This window comes from Meles meles, chromosome 11, assembly GCF_922984935.1.
Source record: "Meles meles chromosome 11, mMelMel3.1 paternal haplotype, whole genome shotgun sequence".
Taxonomy (NCBI): Eukaryota; Metazoa; Chordata; class Mammalia; order Carnivora; family Mustelidae; genus Meles; species Meles meles.
Window position 1 is genome coordinate 29,482,851 of NC_060076.1, and position 24,106 is coordinate 29,506,956.

Below are 24,106 nucleotides of genomic sequence, written 5' to 3' on the forward strand. Positions count from 1 at the left end.
CTGCAGGGGCTGGAGCAAAAATACAGATGTAAGTCCACATGCCATATGACTAAATCTGTGACTTGTAAATCAAGTTAAGACCATGGCCCAGCATTCCTACCCAAGGCCAAATTCCTCTACACTTCTTCTGATCCAAGAGCTGACTCTGATTTTTCTCATACCTACCCCTTTCATCTCATTCCCATAAGCTTTTTGTAGAACTATGTATGTACCTGTATATACATACATACGTCCACATCCACACACACACACACACACACACACACAAACATACACACACTAGAGCTCAATTAGCTCTGAACCTCTGACCTAAGGACAAATTTGGTTTAAGCTCTCTCTCCCATGACTTTTGTTTGACTGAACTATCACTGAACTTTCAAAACACTCTTGCAAGACCAAATTGAAAAAATATATATATAAGATTTTGTATTTCTGCTTGTGATCCAGAGAATCCTTTAAATTCAATAATTTATTTTGAGAAACAAAAACAAAAATATGACCAGTTTTGTGACAATAAAACATTAAATATGTGTATATTGCATTTAAAATGATTCTATAAATATAGACAAGAATATAGAGGTATAAAATATTCTATAGGGAGAGAAATTATTAAAGCATCATTTTTGAAAAGTATCAAAATGGTTTAAACATCTGTCATTTTAATTTGCAATGTGATTGAATTACTTATTTTTATGCACTATGACTATTTTTCTGTTGTGGTGATTCTTCTTACAGTGTTTTAAATTCAGACTTAATTATTCATGTCATATTCTAATGACATTTTCTAGGTCTTTCAATGCTTCTGCATTTATTACTTGGAATAAACTCTTCTAAGGAAGAGTTGTTTCTCCTCTCTCCCTTAGTTTATTTGTCCAACTATTTATGAATTCACAGATATTGACATAATTTCATGGACTGTAGTCAAATATACATGTTATTTGTGTTCAAATTGATCCAGATTTTTGCTGTTGGAAGCTCTTTCAACTTAGCTCCTATGTGCTTTCAACCAACCTATCTCCATCCTTTTTACTGAGAAATTCAGTTTCATTTTATTTATTTATAAAGATTCTATTTATTTATTTGACAGAGAGAGAAATCACAAGTAGGCAGAGAGATGGGCAGAGATGGGGGGGAGCAGGCTCCCTGCTAAGCAGAAAGCCCAATGCAGGGCTCCACCCCAGCACCCTGAGATCATGACCTGAGCAGAAGGCAGAGGCTTAACCCACTGAACCACCCAGGCAACCCTTTTCATTTTATTTTAATCATGCATGGGTTTCAAGTTAATGATAATTCCAGCAAATATGTAAAACTGTATTTATAAAATCATCTTAACTTAATAAGTATTTGTGTAGAATAAATTATAGACCATGATTTAAACATCTATTGATTATAAATTTAACACATGTTTTTGTGATATAAACTACAGATTGTGTTGTCTCTGTGAAGTGGGGAAAAGAACATATTCCAATTTATATGCTTATATTTTAAATTGCTTTCTATGGAACACTATATCAAAAACTAATGATGTACTGTATGTTGACTTACATACACAATAAAAAAATAGGAAAAATAAATTTCTTTCGAGCATGAGTAAGTTTTAGTTGATACTGAGAAAGAATATTTTAAATTGAAAGAAGTAATATATTCTGGATAAGTGGCAGACTTTTTCTTGAGTTTCAACTTCTTGAATTTGACATGTATATGGAACATTTTCAAAAATAAATAAATAGACATCTAAAACCAAAAACTGGCACTAAGGTGCTGTTAATATCTTGGTTTCTAACATAAAGAACCAGGGCTCCTTGGAGAAAGTATTTGATTTTAGAGCTAGAGGAAGAAAAAATACAAGTGAGCCTAGCGTAACATATGTGAGCAGAAAGTAAGGACATACAGAAGTAAAAGCATGGGGCATGCTGAAAGCATACATTGTGGAGAATTTACAAAATAATAGAACAGCACACTTCAGAAGTGCCAAAGTCATGAAAGTCAAGAAATGCTAGGGAAACTCCACAGATTTGGAGAAGGTGCCATGACAATTAAATGCACTGTAAGATCCTGGACTTGTCCTTGAACAGAAAAACTACATTTCTGAAAAGAGTGGTAAATCTGAATAAAATTGACAGTTATATAATAGTATTGTACCAATATTAATTTTACTAATTTCAGTTTTGCTGCTTGTATATGATGTTAACATAAGTTTTGGTTATGATGTGAAAGTGTTAACATTAGGAGAATTTGGATGAATGTGACAGGGGAATCTGTATCATTTTACTATTTATTGGAAATTCCAAAATTACTTAAAATAAAAATAAAAGGTTAAGCAAACTTATAAATTCACTTATAACTTCCTCTTGATCCCTGCATTATTAGAAGAATTTTGTTTAATTTCCAAATAGTTGGCAACTTTCCAGGTATCTTCTTATTTTCTAGTTTAATTCCATTATGGTCCATGTACATACTTTATATGATGTAAATTTTCAGGATTTCTTTTTATGGTTCATAATATGCTCTATATTGGAGAAAGCTGTGTATATTTACCTAAAAACTTGAAAAGAATAAATACTCTCCTATTGTTGGACTATTTTAAATGTAAATGAGTACATGTTCGTTGATAGTTCTTTGGGTCTTTTATATTCTTGGTGTTTTTTATTTTTTCTATTAATTATTAAGAGGAGTGTGATAGTAAAGAGAGCAGAACAGGAAGACCCTAGGTTCAACCTGTCCCTTGGATTCACCTAGCTAACACCCATAACAGTGTAAATAACCTGGAAAATGACCTGAAGACTACAAAAACAGACTTTCCATAGCTCAATGTAGAGAAAAGACCACATCAAAGAGGGCAGAAACCCAGGCAGGAACCAAACTGACCCACAGGACTATCTGAAGGAGAAAGAGATGCCAAAGTCACAGAGAAGAGGGGAGACCAGACCTTATACAAAGTACACCAGATATAGGGGGCCCACACTGGAAAAATGAATTCCCATAACATTTGGCTTTGAGAACCAGAGGGGCTTAACTTCTTGAGTTCTTATAATCACTGGGGCTTACCACAAGGAATTTTAAAAATGAGTGTGCTGATTTCCAGGGGAGTCTGAGGACAATGGGAAACTGAGAACATGAACTTAAAGAGACAACACAATAAATAACTTTGCTGAGATATAACATAGAAGCAGCAGTTTGAAAAATACTTCAGGTACAGGAGATTTATTTCTTAGAGCATGTGCTAGAGGGGAAGGGATCTTAGGGAAACTTCTCAAAAAAAAAAAAAAAATCTGGCAGGCATCATTTCCTTCACCTTCCTCCAGCCTAACTACACAGATGCGAATGGGAATCTGTACACTGTGAACACTCTCTGCCCAGCTTGCTAACAGCACACCCTGCCCCCACACACTTCTGCGGATCTGCTCACTCCAACCAGGCCTCCTTACACAGCAAACCAGTACAAACCTTGCTAATACCAAGTGTCTCACCTCTGCACTCTTCTGCCGACCAAGCCCTTCAAACACACCTTCAGTAAAAGTTTATCCAAAGTGTCACCACAAGTGTGGCAGTGTGCAAGCAGCACAGACAGAAGTCAGCACTACCTCAAATTGACTCCTACCTCAAAAAGTAGAGAAAATAACCACACACACCAATTCCACTGGACCCCCAGAGTGGTCTCGTCTGTCTGCAGGATTTGCCCACCAACGAAAGTTTCTACAGGAAATACAGGGAGAGGTCTTAAAATTCAGCACTAGCAAATTCAGCTCTGGCAAATGGTTGGTCTGATTTAACACAAGCCCAAGGTAGCCCCAGGCATGCCCAGTAACAACACAGTACTCAAACACTGCCCACAACAGGTAAAGAGAGCCACTGCAGACAACTGGTCTGAAGGCAAATGCAGCTCAACACAAACAGAGTTCATGCAACACACATAGCTGACACCCCTGAAAGACCAGGTTCTGGTGAACAGGGGACATTGCATTGCAAGGCACTACAAGATCTCTTATGCATAAAACTTTTACCTTCTCCTTCTTCTTCTTAAGATTTTATTTATTTATTTGTCAGAGCAAAAGAGAAAGAGTATGCACAAGCAGGAGGAGGAGTAGGCAGACAGAGAAGTAGGCTCCATGCGGAGCAAGGAGCCCAGTGTGGGCTCAATCCTAGGACCCTGGGACGATGACCTGAGCCCAAGGCAGATGCCTAACCAACTGAGCTACCCAGGCGTCCCATAACATTAATGATTTTCAAGATCAGGCCATGTGGCTGACATTCCTAAAACACAGAAAAAGACACAGAGCTAGATAAAATGAGGAGACAGAGGAATATGTCTCAAATGAAGGACAAGTACAAAAATCACAGCAAAGGAGTAAAATCAAATGAAGTAATATGCCTAATAAAGAATTTGAAATAATGGTCATAAGATACTCACTGGACTTGAGAGTGGAGGACCTCGGTGAGACCCTCAACATAGAGACCAAAAACAAAAAAGAACCAATCAGAGATGAAGAACTCAATTAACAAAATAAAAATACACTAGAGGGAATAAATAATGGATAGAGGAAACAGAAGAATGGATCAGCAACACAGAGGACAGAGTAATGGAAAACAATCAAGCTAAGCAAGAAAGAGAAGAAAAAGAAAATAGATCAAGGAAACCCAGAAACATCATCAAGAATAACATTCACATTATGGGGATCCCAGAAGGAGGAGAGAAAGGGGGGAAGAAAATTCCTTTGAAGAAATAATAGCTGAAAACTTCCTGAATCTTGAAAGGAACCAGAGACCCAGTAGGCATAAAGCCCCCTCTAGAAAATCAACCTAAGGAGGTCTATACCAAGACATCAAGTAATTAAAATGGCAAACAGTAGTGATAGAGAATTTTAAAGGCAAGAGAGGACACCTGCATAGCTCAGTTGGTTAAGTGACTGCCTTCAGCTCAGGTCATGATCCTGGAGTCCCGGGATCGAGTCCCACATCAGGCTCTCTGTTCAGCAGGGAGTCTGCTTCTCCCTCTGACCCTCTCCCCTCTCATGCTCTCTCTCTCACTCTCTCTGAAGTAAATAAATAAAAAATCTTTAAAAAAAAAAGGCAAGAGAAAAGAAAACTTATATACAAGGGAATCCCTATAAGTCTATCAGAGGAATTTTCAGCAGAAACTTTATAGGCCAGAAGAAAGTGGCGTAATATATTCAAGTGCTGAAAGAAAAATAACCTACAACTAAGAGTAGTTTATCCAGCAAGGCTATCATTCAGAATAGGAAGGATAAAGAATTTCCCAGACAAAAGCTAAAAGAATACATCACCACTAAACCAGCCTTATGATAAATGCTAAAGGGGACTCTGAATACAAAGAAAAGACTAGAAGTAGGAGTGAGAAAAATAGGAAGCACAAAAACAGTAAAATTAAATATATCTGTAAAAATAAGTCAAGGGATTCACAAAGTAAAAGGATATAGAGTATGATATCATATACCTAATACGGGGGAGGGAAAGAAGGAAAAATTTAGTATTATAGAATGGGTTCAAACTTAAGTGACCATCAGCTTAATATATACTACTAAATGCAAAAGATATATATAATCACAAATCAAAAACAAGTAAGGAATAGGCTAAAGGTAAAGAGAAAGGAATCCAAGTATATTACAAAGGAAGCCAGTAACAAACGAAAAGAACAATAGAAGAATGGAACAGAGAACTACAAAAACAACCACAAAACAGGTAACAAAATAGTAATAAGTACATAACTATCTATTAGTTATTACTTTAACTGTAAATGGACTAAATTCTCCAAACAAAAGACATAGGGTAAGTGCCTGACTTCAGCTCAGGTCATGATCTCAGGATCTAGGGATATAGTCCTGCATCAGGCTCTGTGCTCACAAGGGAGTCTTCTTGTGCCTCTGCCCCTCACCCTGCTCATGCTTTTGTTCTCTCTCAAATAAATAAATAAATAAAATGTTTAAAACAAAACAAAAAAAGTATGCCTATCGTGAGGAGAACTGAGTAATGTATAGGATTGTTGAATCACCATATTGTACACTTGAAACTAATGTATTACTCTATGTTAATTATACGGGATTTTTTTTTAAAGGAAAAGAATGTGTCCAACTATAATTCTAGATCTATTTCTCCTTCCAGTTCCTTTGCTTCATGTATTGTAAACTCTGGTTTTAGGTAGAAAATATTTAGGAATATTATGTCTTCTTGATGAATAGACTCTTTTATATCTTTATGTAATGTTCTTGGTTATACTTCTTAGATGGTTATCCTTGGTTATATTGGTTATATTAATCCTTGGTTATATTTCTTAGTTTGACACCTATTTTGTATAATGTTAATATAGTCATTGCAGCTTCTAATTAGCATTCCTATATGTTGTATATTTTATCTTCTTTTGCTTTAAATAAACCTATGGCTTATATAATTTAATGAAAATTTTGTCACAATTCTTATTTTTCTTCTTGGGTACATCATATGTTGTTGTTGCTATTGTTGTTTTCCCTAGACCTGCCCCTTCACCAGTGTTCCTAATCACTAATAATCAGGAAAATGCTATTTAAAGCAACAGTGATGTACCATTGCATACCTTCAAACTAACTAAAATAATTCATAAAAACCACTGTTGTGAGGATGTGGGTGAACAGGAGCTCTCATAAACTGCCAGTGAAATAGGTATGCTGGAAAATTGTTTGGCATTGTCTAAAGTTGACCATCACCATATCCTATCACAAAATAATTTCATAAATTTTAGGTTACAACATAAATACACAATCATGTCTACCATCACTCATAATACTCATAACAAAATAATTTAAAATAGTTTAAAAATTAGAGATAAAATAAATGTTTATCAATTTAGTATATATAAACAATGTATATAATATTTATATATACTATAAATAATTATAATACTACAAATATATATACAGAGAAGTTATGAACAAATTGCAAATACATGTAACTATATATAGATGAATATTAAAGTATAATTTATATTGAAAGAAGTCACATATAAAAATTCACAATATATACTAATATGAGTTTCAAACATAGACAAAATTAATAGTATAATAGTTATAATAATAGTAGTCACTTTGGGGAGGGCATAAAGGTTAACAAACAATAGATCACAGGTTACTAGTAAAAATCTATTTATAACTTAGATCATTGTTAAAACATTTTGTATTGTATTTTTCATGCTGTTCCCCTAAGATTTTAGTTACATTTAAAAATAATAAAAAGTCAAAACTTTATAGACATTTATACAATTTCTTACAATAATGATACAAACTACTATACTATACAAAATAGCTTAGATTATATTTATTTATTTATATATTTATTTATTTTTTAAAGATTTTATTTATTTATTTGACAGAGAGAGATCACAAGTAGGCAGAGAGACAGGCAGAGAGAGTGAGAGGGAAGCAGGCTCCCTGCTGAGCAGAGAGCCCGATGCGGGACTTGATCCCAGGACCCTGAGATCACGACTTGAGCCGAAGGCAGCGGCTTAAACCACTGAGCCACCCAGGCACCCCGATTTACTTACTTATTTTCAGGAGAAGAGAAATCATAAAGATCAGAGCAGAAATCAATGAAATAGAAACCAAAAAAACAATAGAAAAAATCAATGAAACTAGGAGCTGGTTCTTTGAAAGAATCAATAAGATTGATAAACCCCTGGCCAGACTCATCAAAAAGAAAAGAGAAAGGACCCAAATCAATAAAATCATGAATGAAAGAGGAGAGATCACAACTAACACCAAAGAAATACAGACAATTATAAGAACATACTATGAGCAACTCTACGCCAACAAATTGGACAATCTGGAAGAAATGGATGCATTCCTAGAGACATATAAACTACCACAACTGAACCAGGAAGAAATAGAAAACCTGAACAGGCCCATAACCAGTAAGGAGATTGAAACAGTCATCAAAAACCTCCAAACAAACAAAAGCCCAGGGCCAGACGGCTTCCCAGGGGAATTCTACCAAACATTTAAAGAAGAACTCATTCCTATTCTCCTGAAACTGTTCCAAAAAATAGAAATGGAAGGAAAACTTCCAAACTCATTTTATGAGGCCAGCATCACCTTGATCCCAAAACCAGACAAGGATCCCACCAAAAAAGAGAACTACAGACCAATATCCTTGATGAACACAGACGCAAAAATTCTCGCCAAAATACTAGCCAATAGGATTCAACAGTACATTAAAAGAATTATTCACCACGATCAAGTGGGATTTATTCCAGGGCTGCAGGGTTGGTTCAACATCCGCAAATCAATCAATGTGATACAACACATTAATAAAAGAAAGAACAAGAACCATATGATACTCTCCATAGATGCTGAAAAAGCATTTGACAAAGTACAGCATCCCTTCCTGATCAAAACTCTTCAAAGTGTAGGGATTAAAAGATTTTATTTATTTAAGTGAGAGAGAGAACATGAGCAGGGAGAGGGGCAGAGGGAGAGAGAGAGAAAGACAAGTAGACTCCCTTTTTGATCAGGGAGCCCGATGTGGGGTTTAATCCCAGGACCCTAAGATCATGACCTGAGCTGAAGGGAGATGCTTAACCAACTGAGCCATCAGGCACCCCACGTAGACTGTATTTAAATTTTACATTTGGTATGATATATGTATATTGTATATATACATATATAACATGTATGGTATATGTATATTGTATATTGTTAGGTATATTAAACTTTTCAAGCAACACAGAGAGAAATAAATAATTTGACAATACATGGTCAAATTATAGATACAGATAAGTTAACAAATACACAAATCACATATGTCTATGCATACATACATACATATGTGAATCTTTGAAACCATCATAAGCTTGAAAAATAAACCATCATAAGCTTGAAAAATCTATTTCAGTTATATAAATATATTTATTTTACGGAGAAAATTATATGCCATACTTTTAAATTGGTAATATATAAAAAAATTTTAGGAAATAGCTGTGAATATCAAGGACTGACTGCCCCTATTTTATACGGTGTTATTTTAATAAATAAATGAGTTAATATACACAAATTATTTTGTGACCGGTAAACCACTTAAAATATATTATATATATTTATACTTTTATATTTTTATTTCACAAAAATATAGTTTCTAAGTATAATATTGTATTTGAGGACATGCTTATTCATCTGAATTACCTTTTAAAAAACAATAAAATGTTTGTATGTAATCACATTGCTGCTGAATAGACATTGGCAAAATCTTAGAACATAGAAAAATACGTATGAGGCTAATATATTTCTCATAATCCTCAAATAAAGTAAGGCTTTAGTATAATTTTGGCTTTATGGTAGGCAAAATTTGAAGAATGACCCCAACAGCCTTTCTTTTTGAGCATAGGTGGGACTCATGAATATGAAGAGAAGCATTCCCATGGTTATGCTACGTTATAAGAAATAGGTGACCTTCAAATGGAGAACATCTACATAGGCCTAATCTAACCACTTGAGCTTTTTAGAAGAAAAAACTTTCCTTATCTGGTAGCAGTGGAGGAAGGCAGAAAAAGAACAAAGATGAGAAATATGAGAAGGACTTGAAACATTGCTGGTTTGAAGATGGAGGGTGTCATGTGAGAAGGAATGTTGGCAGCTTCTAGGAGCAAAAAGGAGCCTATAGCTGAGAGTGACAACAAACACCAGAACTGCAGCCATGAGGAACTGAATTCTGCCAACTGGAATGTTGCTTAGAAACAGATTCTTTTTCAGAGCCTCCAGGTAAAAAGAACAGTCAACAAACTGATTTCAGCCTATAAGATACTGAACTAAGGAACCAAATGAACTTGCCTGAGATTTCTGAGCTACAAAATTATGAGATTATAAATGTGTTTTGTTTTATAACACCAAGTTTGTGGTCATTTGTTATATAGAAAAGAAAACTAATGCAAGTTTATTATAAAAAGATCATTAGCTCTCTGAGATCTTAATAGATTATACATACTTAAAATGACAATGAGAGATTAACTCAAGAAGTCACCGGGGCAGAATGCAAGCATGGCTGGCTGCCCAGTCATGATTTGGATCTTACTTCATGCTGACAGAAGAAAGGCTTTGTGTACATATACTTCCATAAATGAGGTATATATTATAAAATATTAAACAAAATATTGTGGATTTAGAAATCATATGTTATGTGGTAAGACATCACTGCAAGAAAACATCAGCATTAATAGTGTTAAGTCAGTGAATAATGAAGCAATTAAACCAGAGGAACCTGAATTACTAAATCATTCTTTTTTTTTTAAGACTTTATTTTTTATTTATTTGACAGATAGAGATCACAAGTAGGCAGAGAGGCAGGCAGAGAGAAAGAGGAGGAAACAGGCTTCCCGCTGAGCAGAAAGCCCGATGTGGGGCTTGATCCCAGGACCCTGGGACCTTGACCTGAGCTAAAGGCAGAGGCTTTAACCCACTGAGCCACCCAGGTGCCCCCTGAATTACTAAATCATCTTAAGGAAACCTCCTACTCAACCACTCTACAACTTACTATGGTCTGAGACGTAAGATAAAAACTTTCACTGAGTTAAAACTGCTGAGATTTTTGTAGTTGATCTATAGGAGCTGAAGTTTAATGAAATTACTCCTTAAGGGAAAAAAATCAGCTGAAATTCCCAAAAGGAGCTAGATAATGACAATATTTTCAAATATTGCTATATATAGTATTTCCATTCATCTATTAGTGGGATGGAATGTTTGGTGTAGTAAAAATTATCTAACTCAGATCCATCAGTAAGTTGATAATTTTAATAAGCACCTAGTCTTCTTTAAAATTTTGTTATCTATGAGCAACTCATGTACTTAAGACAGGAAAAGGTAAAAGGCACAAAGTTATGCAGAGGCTTTAACAGACACGTGAATATCAGATTACTATTGATCTTAACAGATGCTTAGATTCATCTTTTTGTTATACCAGTCAATAAATTACATGAAAAATTCAAATAAGTTTTTTTATTAAGATGTAAAACCAACTGTTATTTTTAAGCCACCATTTGTATTTTGTCAGTAATAACGAGTGAAAGAAAACACAAGTCTTAGACTGAATATTAGAGAACATAAAATAAAGTAAAAGTGATTCCTCCTGTTTTCCCCTTTAACTCCCAGTGCTCTTGGCCTCTTTATGATGTCACCTATCAACATCATTAATTTGAATTTACAGGGCTTAAGTCCTGGCAAATCATAGGTGGGGGAAATGTCTGTACCAAGATTGTAAGTCCTCTTGTCAAATTTTATGTTTTTAAAATAACTGAAATGTTATAGTTAGCCCTGTATTTACCCTCTTTAGAGTAAAGAGATGCATGTTATATTATTCATTATAAACAAGAGTATGTGTGTAGCAGACACATACATTCTCAAGCCATAACAGAGGTTGTTTTGATATAAAAATTAACTAGTTCATTCATTTCAGTAAAATACAAACATAGCTTTGGATAAGGCTTTTTCAATGTTATTCTTACTACATTCATTTTTATCATACTGAATTTTCTAAAACACAGAAGAAAATAACTCATAGTTCTCATTCAGGGGAACTACCACTTCCTTACAGGCCACTTGGAAACTTATGGAATTTTTTTTTTTTTTTTAATGTCACAGCGACTGAGGAGTCTACTGACCTTTGGAGAGTGTGGGTCAAGGGTGTTAAAACTTTGGTAATAATTTATTCTTGAGAAATACTGAGTTTTGCAAAAGTACTTTGCAATGAAAAGTAGATTATCCAGACAAGGGAAGTTTGATGATAGTAGTTTCCTTATGCGTAATTTATGTTGTGTTGAAATGATGTAGGGAAAGAAGATATTCAATTATGTAAGTCTTTTTACTATGTAGGCTTAGAATAAAGGTGAAGGCATAGAACTGTGAAATAAAAAGGCAAGTGTAACTGGTTTTCCCTTGGACAATACTTTTTTTTTTTTTTTTTTTAAAGAATTTATTTATTTATTTGACAGAGAGAGACACACAGCGAGAGAGGGAACAGAAGCAGAGGAGTGGGAGAGGGAGTAGCAGGCTCCCCGCTGAGCAGGGAGCCCGATGCGGGGCTCGATCCCAGGACCCTGGGATCATGACCTGAGCCGAAGGCAGAGGCTTTAAACCACTGAGCCACCCAGGCGCCCCGGACAATACTTTTAAAGGAAAAATAAAACACAAACCTTCAAACTAAACAAAATGGCCTTTAATAGGCACTGGTGCTTACTTCATTACAATGCAATCAGTACTTTAATAGACAATCACCAGTGAAAGGATTCAATGCATTTGTAAAGATTAAAGGCTGAGGGACTTGCTGATAATTACAAAACAATCTGTACTCTGGCATATAGCATGACAGAATTACATTGTATACTAATTACTTTAAAATGTTTAAGCACAATAAAATATTGATGGCATTACTATTATCCTGAGCACTGCACAGCTTTCAGAGAACTTTAAGAGTTAAAAACATATTTTTGGTTTTGTGACTATTTCTTTATGTTGTTTTCTGGTATAATTCTAAAACTCTCTTTTTATCATAGAAGGAAACTATAGTTAAATTCATAATCAAATGGCCTCAAGCATACATAAAAATCCTTAATAACAAATTCTCATATTTAACTGGATTCAAGTGGCCACTTCCAGTTCACTTAACAGAGAATCTGAGATGCAGAAATAATTTCGAACTTTGTTTTTCCTCTGAATGCTATGACAGAACCTTAATTTTAGACTTAAATTTCTATGTCATGGCTATCAATTTATAGTTGATAAAGAAAATATTCCTCTTTGAGTTCAGTTTTCCCCCTCTTCACTTACTGCTCTTTAATACTCTTGTTCATCCAAATCTCAGCAACTCCATTTGAGTGCTTCACATTTTCTTGCCTTTTCCTCCAACTCAGGTTGTGTCAATCAAATCAATTCTTCCATTTCTAATGGTGAATCTAAGGTTTCTGAAGGAAGTAGGAGAGGTTTTCACAAAGACTGGGTTATCTAAAAATCTGAACTTTTTAAACTTCCAGTGTTAGCTTTTGGATCACGGATTCACGGCACTTTTTTTTTCCTTGAGTTGCATTAATTAGGTCCTCTCTTATTATCTTGCCTAGGAATTCACCTTCATCTAGAATAAAGTTTATGAACCTTAGCACTACTGACATTTTAGGAAGAATAACTCCTTACTGGTTTGAGGAATGGGGAGAGAGTAGGGAGGTCCTTGTAAGTAGTTAGCAGCATCCTTTAGTTAGCAGCATCCTAGTAGTTAGCCTTCTATCCCCTAGATGCCACTATCAGCACTTGTGTGTGTACAACCCCCCTCCCCCGACATCACCCCCAAATTACACACAATTGTGATAAAAATATCTCATGCATTGCAAATGTCTAGTGGGGTAAGGGATTCATAATAAGCCCAAGTTGAGAAACACTGCTCTAGAAAATGCTAGAAAAGGACAGGAAATCTCACCATACACATAGAGCCATCCCTTACCAACACAATAACCATAAGGCAGTTGACCTTTGCCTTAAAAGAGACCTCTACAGCAAATATAAGAGTGACTCAGGCCCCAGTCAGATCCTGGAAATTCTTCTGTAAGATTTACTTATACTTCTGTAAGATATATTTATACATAAAGTACTTAAGTATTTTATGATCTTATTTGCCATATATCTGACGTAGAATCCCAAAACCCAAAATCAGCTGGCAGGATATCTTGTGATACTCACACATAATGATTGTCTGTAGCCATTTTACTATTAAAATCAAACTTAATTGTGGAATGTTGATTTACACATGTTAAACTAATCTTACATTCCACAAAGTAAATCTCAATAACGATGATGTCTGCCATTTTATATTATTGTTCAGTAAGATTACTAAAGAAGTTAAGGAATTTTTGTGTCTGTGTTAATGCAAGGTATTGATCTATAAAACTAATTTCTGGTAATGTCTTTCAGAAGTTTTGGTGTCAGAGTTATTCATATTGGTCTCAAAAATGAGTTGAAACATTCTCTTTTTCCTCGTTTCTGAAAAATTTGTGTAGATTTAGTAGTTTTCCTTAATTTTTAAAAATTTATCAGGGGGCGCCTGCATGTCCCAGTCGTTAAGCATCTGCTTTCGGCTCTGAGCATGATCCCAGGGTCCTGGGATCAAGCCCCACGTTGGGATCCCTGCTCTGAGGGAAGTCTGCTTCTCCCTCTCTCACTCTTCCTGCTTGTGTTTCCTCTCTTGCTGTGTCCCTGTCAAATAAATAAAATCTTTTTTTTTTATATAAATAAAATCTTTAAAAAAAAATTTTATCAGTAAAACTGTCTGGGGTCTGTGCTTTTCTTTCTGGGAAGATTCTTGATAATGGATTCATTTTATTTAATAATTATGAGTCTAGTCATATATTTATTATTTAATCATGTGTCTGTTTTGCTAAATTAGTTATACATGGAACTCATCTATTTCACTCAAGTTGCTGAATTTACTGCTGTAAAATTATTAATAATATTCCCCATTATGCTTTAAAATCTATGTAATTATAAAACTTGCATCAGTCCTAATATTGCTAATTTTTGTTTTCCTTTATCAATTCTTCTAAGAGTTATTAATTTAATAATCTTTACAAAAATCAAATTAGGGAAATTTTACTCTAATTTTTTTTCACTATGATCCTGTCTTAAAGATTTATTGTTTATTCTAACTTTGAATTTATTTTGATATTTTCCTAATTTTAAAGCAAGGATTTAAAACACTGTTTTAGGGGCATTTGGGTGGCTCAGTTGGTTAAGCAGCTGTCTCTGGCTCAGGTCATGATCACAGCATCTTGTGATCCACTCCCACATCCTGCTCCCTGCTCACAGGAAAGCCTGATTCTCCCTCTCTCACTCCCCCTGCTTATGCTTACTATCTCTCTGTCAAATAAATAAATCAAATCTGAAAAGACAAACAAAAAGCACTGTTTTAGGGGCAGCTGGTGGCTCAGTTGGTTATGTGTCTGCCTTTAGCACAGGTCATGATCTGGGGGTCCTGGAATCAAGCCCCATGTTGCACTCTGTATTTACTGGGGAGTGTGTTTCTCCCTCTCTACCTCTACCCCCAGCTCATCCTCTCTCTTTCTCTCAATTAAATAAAATCTTTAAAGAAAAACAATTTTAAACTTTTTAACATAAGACATTAAAGCTATAAGTTCTCCTCTGAACTTTTTGCAGTATTCCGTGATTTTTGATCCTATGTTATTATTTAGTTGCTTCTTTTTTATAAGTATGAGTTGTGATTTCAGTTTGACCGCTGGTTATTTAGAAAGAACAATTTTTTTTAAATATTTGGGTATTTTCTATATAATTTTGTTTTTTATTTCTAATTCAATTGTTTGGTGATTAAAGAACATGCCCTAGGGACTATATAAGGAATTAATGGATCCTGCTTATGTATAATATTTTAAATCTCAAATTTAATAATATTGTTTCATGAACTTGAAATATTTCCTCTTTCAGAGTATTTAAAACAGAGATGTTCATAACCATGATTGCACATAAAAATTTTTTCAGGAGTTTATAAATATATATTGGCTAGATCCAAACCTAGAGATTTAGATATGGTAGGGCAAGTAATTTTAATGCATGCTCTCAGTTAAAAAACAACAACTGTGTGAATGGAGCTAGAAAGTATTATGCTTAGGTGAAATGAGTCATTCAGAGAAAAAAAATGCCATATGATTTCACTTATATGTGGATTTTAAGAAAAAAAAAAAAGCAAAGAGAGAAAGAGAAAGAGAGACAAACCAAGACAAAGACAAAACAGAACAAATTAATGGTTACCAGAGATGAGGTGGGTGGGGTAATGGGTTAAATAAGTTATGGGGATTAAGGAGGGCACTTATAATGAGTACTGGGTGTTGTATGGAAGTGTGGAATCATATTATACACATGAAATTAAAATTATACCATATGTTAACTAATTGGAACTTAAATAAAAATTTTTAAAAACCACTGGACTAGACAACATTTTGGTCAATATATCCCAAATTTTATTCAATTAAAGTCACTTAATTTATTAAAAAGATTTCTTCATTTGGGAGAGAAAGAGAGAGAGCATGAGCCAGAATCCCAAAGCAGGGCTCAGTGCCAAGACCCCAAGATCATGACTCCAGCCAAAATCAAAAGCCAGATGCTCAACTGACTCAGGCACCCAGATGCTCCCATTTTTTTAAAAGATTTATTTATTTATTTATTTGAGGGGAGATCAGGGGGAGAGGAAGAGGGAGAGAGAGTCCTAAGCAGACTCTCCACTGAGCATGGAGCCCCATGTGGGGCTGGATCCCATGACCATGAGATCACAACCTTGAAACCAAGAGTCAGGAGGCCTGACTATGCCACCCAGGTGCACCAAAATCATTTAAATTTTTATAGAGTGACAAAAATGTGCCAAGTATTGTGGTGGGAAATAGAGCCTAAAAAAGGTATCAAGGTATGTATTTTAATGTACTTTATTCCTCAATTTTTTTTCAATTTGAGTATAGTTGACAATGTTATATTAATTTCAGGTGTACAACATAACCAAATTAGGCTCCTTTTACATTATGCTATACTCATCAGAAGTGTATCCACCATTTGTCAACATACACTATTACAGTATCATTGCCTATATTCCCTATGCTATGCCTTTTATTCTCATGCCTTAGTCGTTCTGTAACTGAAAGCCTCTTCTACTTCCCTTCACTGCCCATCACTCCCCCAGCAACCATCACTTCTCTCTGTTCCTGGATCTGGTTCTGCTTTTTGTTTATTTGCTTGGGTTTTGTTTGTTTGTTTAGATTCTACAATGTACTTCTTTCTTAATACTTACGTAATATAAAAATAATAAAATACTATGTGAGCATGTGTGTTTCTGTGTGTGTGTAAGCCCAAAACTCACATGTGATCAACAGGGCTGTATTTCTGTAATATAATGGGATGTTGTAAAATAATATTTCTCTATCAGATCTTAATATATGCCTCCATTACAAATCAATAAAATGGGATTATAAAATTTCTGTTTGTGAAAATAAACAAGTTCACATAGTACTAAAGCAAATGGAAACTTTTAAATGAAAAATACCTTACAACATAGTTTTATTTCTCAGCATTCCTAGAGAACAAAAATTAAAAAAAAATTAGAATCTGTATCAACACTTACAGTGCACAATGACAGACATAGACACATACACAGCACACACACTCATTCACAGACATAAAGGTATGCCATTGAATGATCTGGGTTTGCTTAAATTTGAGAATATTTTGAGAATCTGATTTGCTTAAGCAATGCTTTTAAAGTGATGTCTTTGCCAAAACTCAATTGCAAGAGAATTTGGAACATGAGATAGAGAAAAATAATTCAACCATGAATTCACAATTTTTTTTAAAAAGTCTTTATTTAACATACGGCAATTTGATATTTTTAAATGTTTCTATCTATTTTAGTTATGTTGAAGTTTGTGCTAAAAACACACATTTATTCATCTCTGTTTTTTCTAGGATCAAGTAATCTTACATAATAGTAGAGATCTGAGAATTCAAAATATTTCTCTAGTTGGTGATGGCAAGTGCTTACACTTGATCATTACAATAATGATCATTAAATACAATGATTTTATATAAATTAATTAAAACATTTCCTTCTTATTTTAATAGCCAAAAAGTAAACTTTGGAACATATGATAACTACATTCCAGGTAAGAAAAAATTCAATATTTATTTTTGAAATATGATTAATTTTAGGATTAGGATTTTTTTTTTCCATTTTATTTATTTTTTCAGCGTAACAGTATTCATTCTTTTTGCACAACACCCAGTGCTCCATGCAAAACGTGCCCTCCCCATTACCCACCACCTGTTCCCCCAACCTCCCACCCCTGACCCTTCAAAACCCTCAGGATTATTTTTGTTTTTAAGATTTTATTTATTTATTTGACAGAGAAAGAGAGAGAGAGGGAGCACAAGTAGGCCGAGTGGCAGGCAGAGGGAGAGGGAGAAGCAGGCTCTCCACTGAGCAGGGGGCCTGATGGGCTCCATCCCAGGACCCTGGGATCATGACCTGAGCTGAAGGCAGCCACTTAACCGACTGAGCCACCCATGCACCCCAGATTAAGATTACTTTTAAGGATAAATGATTATTATCCTCTACTCAAGGTGATAAAGCAGTAAGTAGGTCATGGAATATCATTAAAAATCAACTTTCTGGGGCGCCTGGGTGGCTCAGTGGATTAAGCCGCTGCCTTCGGCTCGGGTCATGATCTCAGGGTCCTGGGATTGAGCCCCGCATCAGGCTCTCTGCTCCGCGGGGAGCCTGCTTTCTCCTCTCTCTCTGCCTGCCTCTCTGCCTACTTGTGATCTCTCTGTCAAATAAATAAATAAAATCTTTTAAAAAAAAATCAACTTTCTCATGGACTTGGCAAGCATTTTCTAAAGATACTTTGTTTTTGAATCCAACAAAGTTTAAGCAATATATTCAGCAACATAAAGGTGTTATATTAGAAATCATACATGTTAGAAATCACACAATTAGATACTCTTAAATTTGAAAAGTAGTGTAGAAACTGGATAAACAATTCACACATGTCTGCAATGATTCCTACTACGTTGATGACAGATACATCTCCCTTATAAAAATTCACCAGTTTGATGTTGAAGGAATTCATATACCCAACAGTTTTCCCTCATATATTGAGCTTAAATATGCCTTTCATTCTGTATATGTTCTCATTGATCCTGTTTTGAGGAGATACACAAGAAAGGATATTATCTCTTACAGAAGTATTATACTGCACATATTTAAATGAAATGAAAAATCTCTCTCACTCCCATTCATACCCCAAACATCTTTTAACTATTTTATTTTTAACCATTTCCTCATAGTTTCCAGGTAACTTTTCCCTCACAGTCCCAATTCTCTAGGTACTCTGTATTTATAGTTTACTTCATTAATATGCCACTTATAATAACAGTGCAGTTTCTACGTATATAACATTTATTCCTGTACCTTGGAAAATTACTAAAGGAACCTTAATCAGTAACATTTAGAATCAATCATATATTTATTGAATATTTTAACACAAGTACTGTCTGTGCTAAGTATTTTCGAGGCTACTGAAGTGTAGTTATCATGTTTTCTGATCTCAAAAAAACTGTATTCTAACCCAAAGAGTCTAAAGCAAAAATCTAGACTGGGAGAGATAGAAGATTAAAAGAAAGTGGTAAAGATCTTTTTTGCATTTATGTTACAGACCATATTAGTTTCACAATAACTATATAGTTTTCTGTAAAACTGATCAAAATAGAAAATAAATTTTTATTTTCATATATTGATAGAGAATTTCAAACATAACTAAATGAATGAAGCCATAATTTTTATCATTTGTTCATGAATGAAATCTATTATCTTACTGTCACTTTAGTTCTGATGAAATTTTACTTACTTGAAAACATTTAATGTCTTCTTATTTTAGTCAGTGAATTAAGCAAAAAATCATGGAATCAGCAACACTTTGCCCTGAGATTTCCCAAACCACCAAGGCCAGGAAAAAAAAGAAGATCAAAACCATCCCAACTACGAGACAATGCAGTTCCTGTGAGTATTGGAAGGATCATGTAATTTTACTAGTGCTAAACTTGTTAAATAATATTTTATAGCTGCATGTGCTACAGACCAGCACTGACCAATGGGATTTCTGTGATGATAGAAATATTTTATGGCTTTGCATTCCAATGTGGCTATTGAACATTTAAAATGAGGCTAGTGTTGGGGTGCCTGGGTGGCTCAGTGGGTTAAGCCTCTCCCTTCAGCTCAGGTCATGATTTCGGGGTCCTGAGATCTAGCCCTGCATTGGGTTCTCTGCTCAGCAGGGAGCCTGCTCTCTCTCTCTGCCTGCCTCTCTGCCTTCTTGTGATTCCTCTCTCTCTCTGTCAAATAAATAAATAAATAAATAAATAAAATCTTAAAAAGATAAAATAAAATAAAATAAGGCTAATGCAACTGAGGAATTGAATTTTATATCTCAATTCAATTCAATTCACTTGTGGCTTTTAAATACCATATTGGAAAGCACAGTTAAAGGTAATTCAAATTCTACTACATGAAAGAAGTAGATATTTTTATTTGCATTTCATTGTATAAACCTTGTCCCCTTATTTCATATTTCTTTAGTAACACCACACTATAGAAAATATGTGTGCAAGAGCACAAAATTCTGGAGATCCTAATGTTACAGTTAGTATGAACATTCAGAAAATATCCTCCAGCTGGGGAAACTCCCTCATTAGAGTCATGGGATTATATTATATCTTGATAATGTTTTACTGCTTCCTCATTTTCTGTAATGTAGCATTCAGGATTCTGAATATTAGAAGTATTTCTCAATGTTTCCAGAGTCATCATGGGATATGAGAAGTTTTTAAAAAAATTTTCACAAGATAAAACTATCATCAACTCTTGCTTATTTTAGGGAATGTTTCCAATTAGTAGTGATCCTAGTTTATTCTGTCATTTCACACTCTTTGCTTTTCCTTTCTTTCTTTATTCAATTTATTTTTCCATTGTTTGTTAATATCACTTCCAAAGTTTGTTACTTTTGCACTTGAGATTTTGCAAGCACTTGGTTAGGAGTTGAAAAAAAAAATGCACCATTCTGCACAAAGTTAAGTGCACCAAATGTTACAGCTTTTATTATTGTAGTTTCCTATCTGATAATGCTCAATTTATATTTTGCTAAGTCAGAATTTCAGGTTTTTCTTTTAATTACAGGTAGCATTTCAAATTCCAGAGACCTTGAATGTGATAATAGAGAGCAGGACATGCCTGAACATGAAACTATTACACTTAGTTTCTGAGTTAGCCTAGGAATGGAAAGTGGGCCAGATATTCTTTTTTTGGGAGGAGGGGGAAGATATTCTAAGAATTCTTGAGAACACCAAGGGGGGGGGAGGCCTTTTCTGATTGTGAAGAAAGATTCTGATATGTCATTAGTTAGTCCTCACTACCAATTTTAACATAATATCTTGAGGGAATTATGAAGATCCTCTAAATTGAAATAGGGCCCACAATGTGACATGACTACCCATTAGTCCAAAAAAATGAAATTGGAAAAGCAGAATAAACTATGACATCTACAATTTATCTACTATTTATCAAAACCTAAAATCTTTAAATGGTTGAAGTTAAAAATGCATTTGGTATGTGGTAATAAAAGCTGTGTAACATACAAATTGTTCATTCTTATTCTAACCAATATTCCAGATATATGATTCAGAAAAAATAAAAGAAGTTTCTAAGCGACCGTTATGGATGCACAGTTCTTTAATGAGAATTTCTGAGAGACCATCTGATTATTTAGCTGCCAGGAGGCAGCGTCCGTATAAACCAGCCCATCAGCCAAAGGAAGATACTAAGGTAGCAGATGTAGAAAAACCTGTATCTCCAGAAACACCTAAGAAAGGGAAAGAAGACAAGCAAGAAGATACGAAGGACATATCAGAATCAGAAACAGAACCCACAGCTTTAAAGGAGCCAAAAATAACTAAGAAAGAGTCAAAGAAAGATAAGGATATAGAAACAGGAACTAGAGATGAAAAAGATGTTGCAAAAACAGATGCCAAAAAAGAAAGAAAAGCTTCAAAGGAGGGCAAGGAGTCAGGTACAGAATCTGAAGCTGAACAGAAAGATGCCAAGAAAGAGAAGAAAGCCTCAAAGAAGGACAAGGAGTCAGGTACAGAATCTGAAGCTGAACAGAAAGATGTCAAGAAAGAGAAGAAAGCCTCAAAGGAGGACAAGGAGTCAGGTACAGAATCTGAAGCTGAACAGAAAGATGTCAAGAAAGAGAAGAAAGCATCAAAGAAGGGCAAGGAGTCAGGTACAGAATCTGAAGATGAAAAGAAAGATGCCAAGAAAGAGAAGAAAGCCTCAAAGAAGGACAAGGAGTTAGGTACAGAATCTGTAGATGAAAAGAAAGATGCTAAGAAAGAGACAAAAGCAAAAGGCAAGGAGTCTGGTACAGAATCTGAAGCTGAACAGAAAGATTCCAAGAAAGAGAAGAAAGCCCCAAAGAAGGGCAAGGAGTCAGGTACAGAATCTGAAGATGAAAAGAAAGATGCCAAGAAAGAGAAGAAAGCCTCAAAGAAGGACAAGGAGTTAAGTACAGAATCTGTAGATGAAAAGAAAGATGCTAAGAAAGAGACAAAAGCAAAGGGCAAGGAGTCTGGTACAGAATCTGAAGCTGAACAGAAAGATTCCAAGAAAGAGAAGAAAGCCCCAAAGAAGGGCAAGGAGTCAGGTACAGAATCTGAAGATGAAAAGAAAGATGTCAAGAAAGAGAAGAAAGCCCCAAAGAAGGGCAAAGAGTCAGGTACAGAATCTGAAGATGAAAAGAAAGATGCCAAGAAAGAGAAGAAAGCCTCAAAGAAGGACAAGGAGTTAGGTACAGGATCTGTAGATGAAAAGAAAGATGCTAAGAAAGAGACAAAAGCAAAGGGCAAGGAGTCTGGTACAGAATCTGAAGCTGAACAGAAAGATGCCAAGAAAGAGAAGAAAGTTTCAAAGAAGGGCAAGGAGTCGGGTACAGAATCTGAAGCTGAAAAGAAAGATGACAAGAAAGAGAAGAAAGTTTCAAAGAAGGGCAAGGAATCAGGGGCAGAATCTGAAGATGAAAAGAAAGATGCCAAGAAAGAGAAGAAAACCTCGATGAAGAGTAAGGGGTCGGGTGCAGAACCTGAAGCTGAAAAGAAAGATGCCAAGAAAGAGAAGAAAGTTTCAAAGAAGGGCAAGGAGTCAGGGGCAGAATCTGAAGATGAAAAGAAAGATGCCAAGAAAGAGAAGAAAGTTTCAAAGAAGGGCAAGGAGTCAGGTGCAGAATCTGAAGATGAAAAGAAAGATTCCAAGAAAGAGAAGAGAACCTCAAAGAAGGGCAAGGAGTCAGGTACAGAATCTGAAGCTGAAAAGAAAGATGCCAATAAAGAGAAGAAAGTTTCAAAGAAGGGCAAGGAGTCAGGTACAGAATCTGAAGCTGAAAAGAAAGATGCCAAGAAAGAGAAGAAAGTTTCAAAGAAGGGCAAGGAGTCAGGTACAGAATCTGAAGCTGAAAAGAAAGATGCCAAGAAAGATGCCAAGAAAGACAAGAAAGCTTCAAAGAAGGACAAAGGGTCTACAGAATCTGAAGATGCAAAGAAGGATAAGGAGGGCAAAAAAGATACAAAAAAAACAACAGATAAAGATGACCAATCGAAAGACAAGAAAGATGCAAAGAAAAAGGGGAGTAAAAAAGGTAAGAAAGATGAAAAGAAGGCCAGTGGGACAGATACTGAATCAAAGGATGGTGCCAAGAAAGATGCCAAGAAGGATGCCAAGAAGGATGCCAAGAAGGAAGCCAAGAAGGATGTCAAGAAGGATGCCAAGAAGGGAAAATAAACCTTGAATAATAATTCAAAAGCATCGGATAAACAATTTTAGTAGTCTGAAACTGAATATGAATGACAAGGGAATTCAAAGAATTAATCAAATAATTTTTTAAATGGGGAAAAGAAGAATATAAATCAAGACCCAGAAAAGCATCATAAAATATAAGAAAGATATGAAAAATTAAGAGATGAATCATTGAAGGACTTGGAAGATACCTATGCTAAGTTTGGGGATATGAAAGATTCAATGAAAGATCCCTAAAAAGGTTCAAAGAAGAATATTCATATCAGGATGTAGAGTTAATGACACTGGATCTGTGGATTAAAAAAACTAATTAAAAAAACAAACAAATAAATAAAGACTTCAAAATAATCCAAGGAGGCAGATGTTCAATCTACAGAATCAAACAGTCTGACGCTGCATCCACAGATTTAAATACCATAGGTGTAATGAGAGAAAGTCAAAAAAATTTCAGAAACTGCACTTGCAAATAAATACAAATACAAATTGAAGGTAGTATTTCTTAAAAAAGAAAGAAAAAAGAAAGAAAGAAAAAAATATGATTTCCTTGTGAACCTATACCACCATCCCTGAAGTATAAACAGCCACAACCAGGTTGATGGATGTTGAATGTTCCACTTCCAAGCCAAGATAAACACACTTGGTAAGTTAGTTTTGTTTAATAATAAGCCAAATTGGATTAAACAATAATTGAGTCAAT

General features: G+C 34.9%; 1 protein-coding gene across 1 annotated transcript; it reads left to right on the top strand.

The window, feature by feature from the left end:
* Positions 1-11,211: 11,211 nt before the first annotated feature.
* Positions 11,212-23,394, top strand: CYLC2 (cylicin 2). The gene is made up of 6 exons (XM_046021834.1): positions 11,212-11,228; positions 17,631-17,671; positions 19,445-19,566; positions 21,232-21,405; positions 22,654-22,920; positions 22,966-23,394. The coding sequence occupies exons 1-6, from the start codon at positions 11,212-11,214 to the stop codon at positions 23,392-23,394; spliced, it is 1,050 nt and encodes a 349-aa protein (XP_045877790.1).
* The last annotated feature ends 712 nt before the right edge of the window (positions 23,395-24,106 follow it).

Coding starts and splice junctions, on each gene's coding strand:
- CYLC2 (XM_046021834.1), top strand. Junction 19,567..21,231: donor TACGAGACAATGCAGTTCCT/GTGAGTATTGGA, acceptor CCAATATTCCAG/ATATATGATTCAGAAAAAAT. Junction 22,921..22,965: donor AGTCAGGTACAGAATCTGAA/GCTGAAAAGAAA, acceptor GTTTCAAAGAAG/GGCAAGGAGTCAGGTACAGA.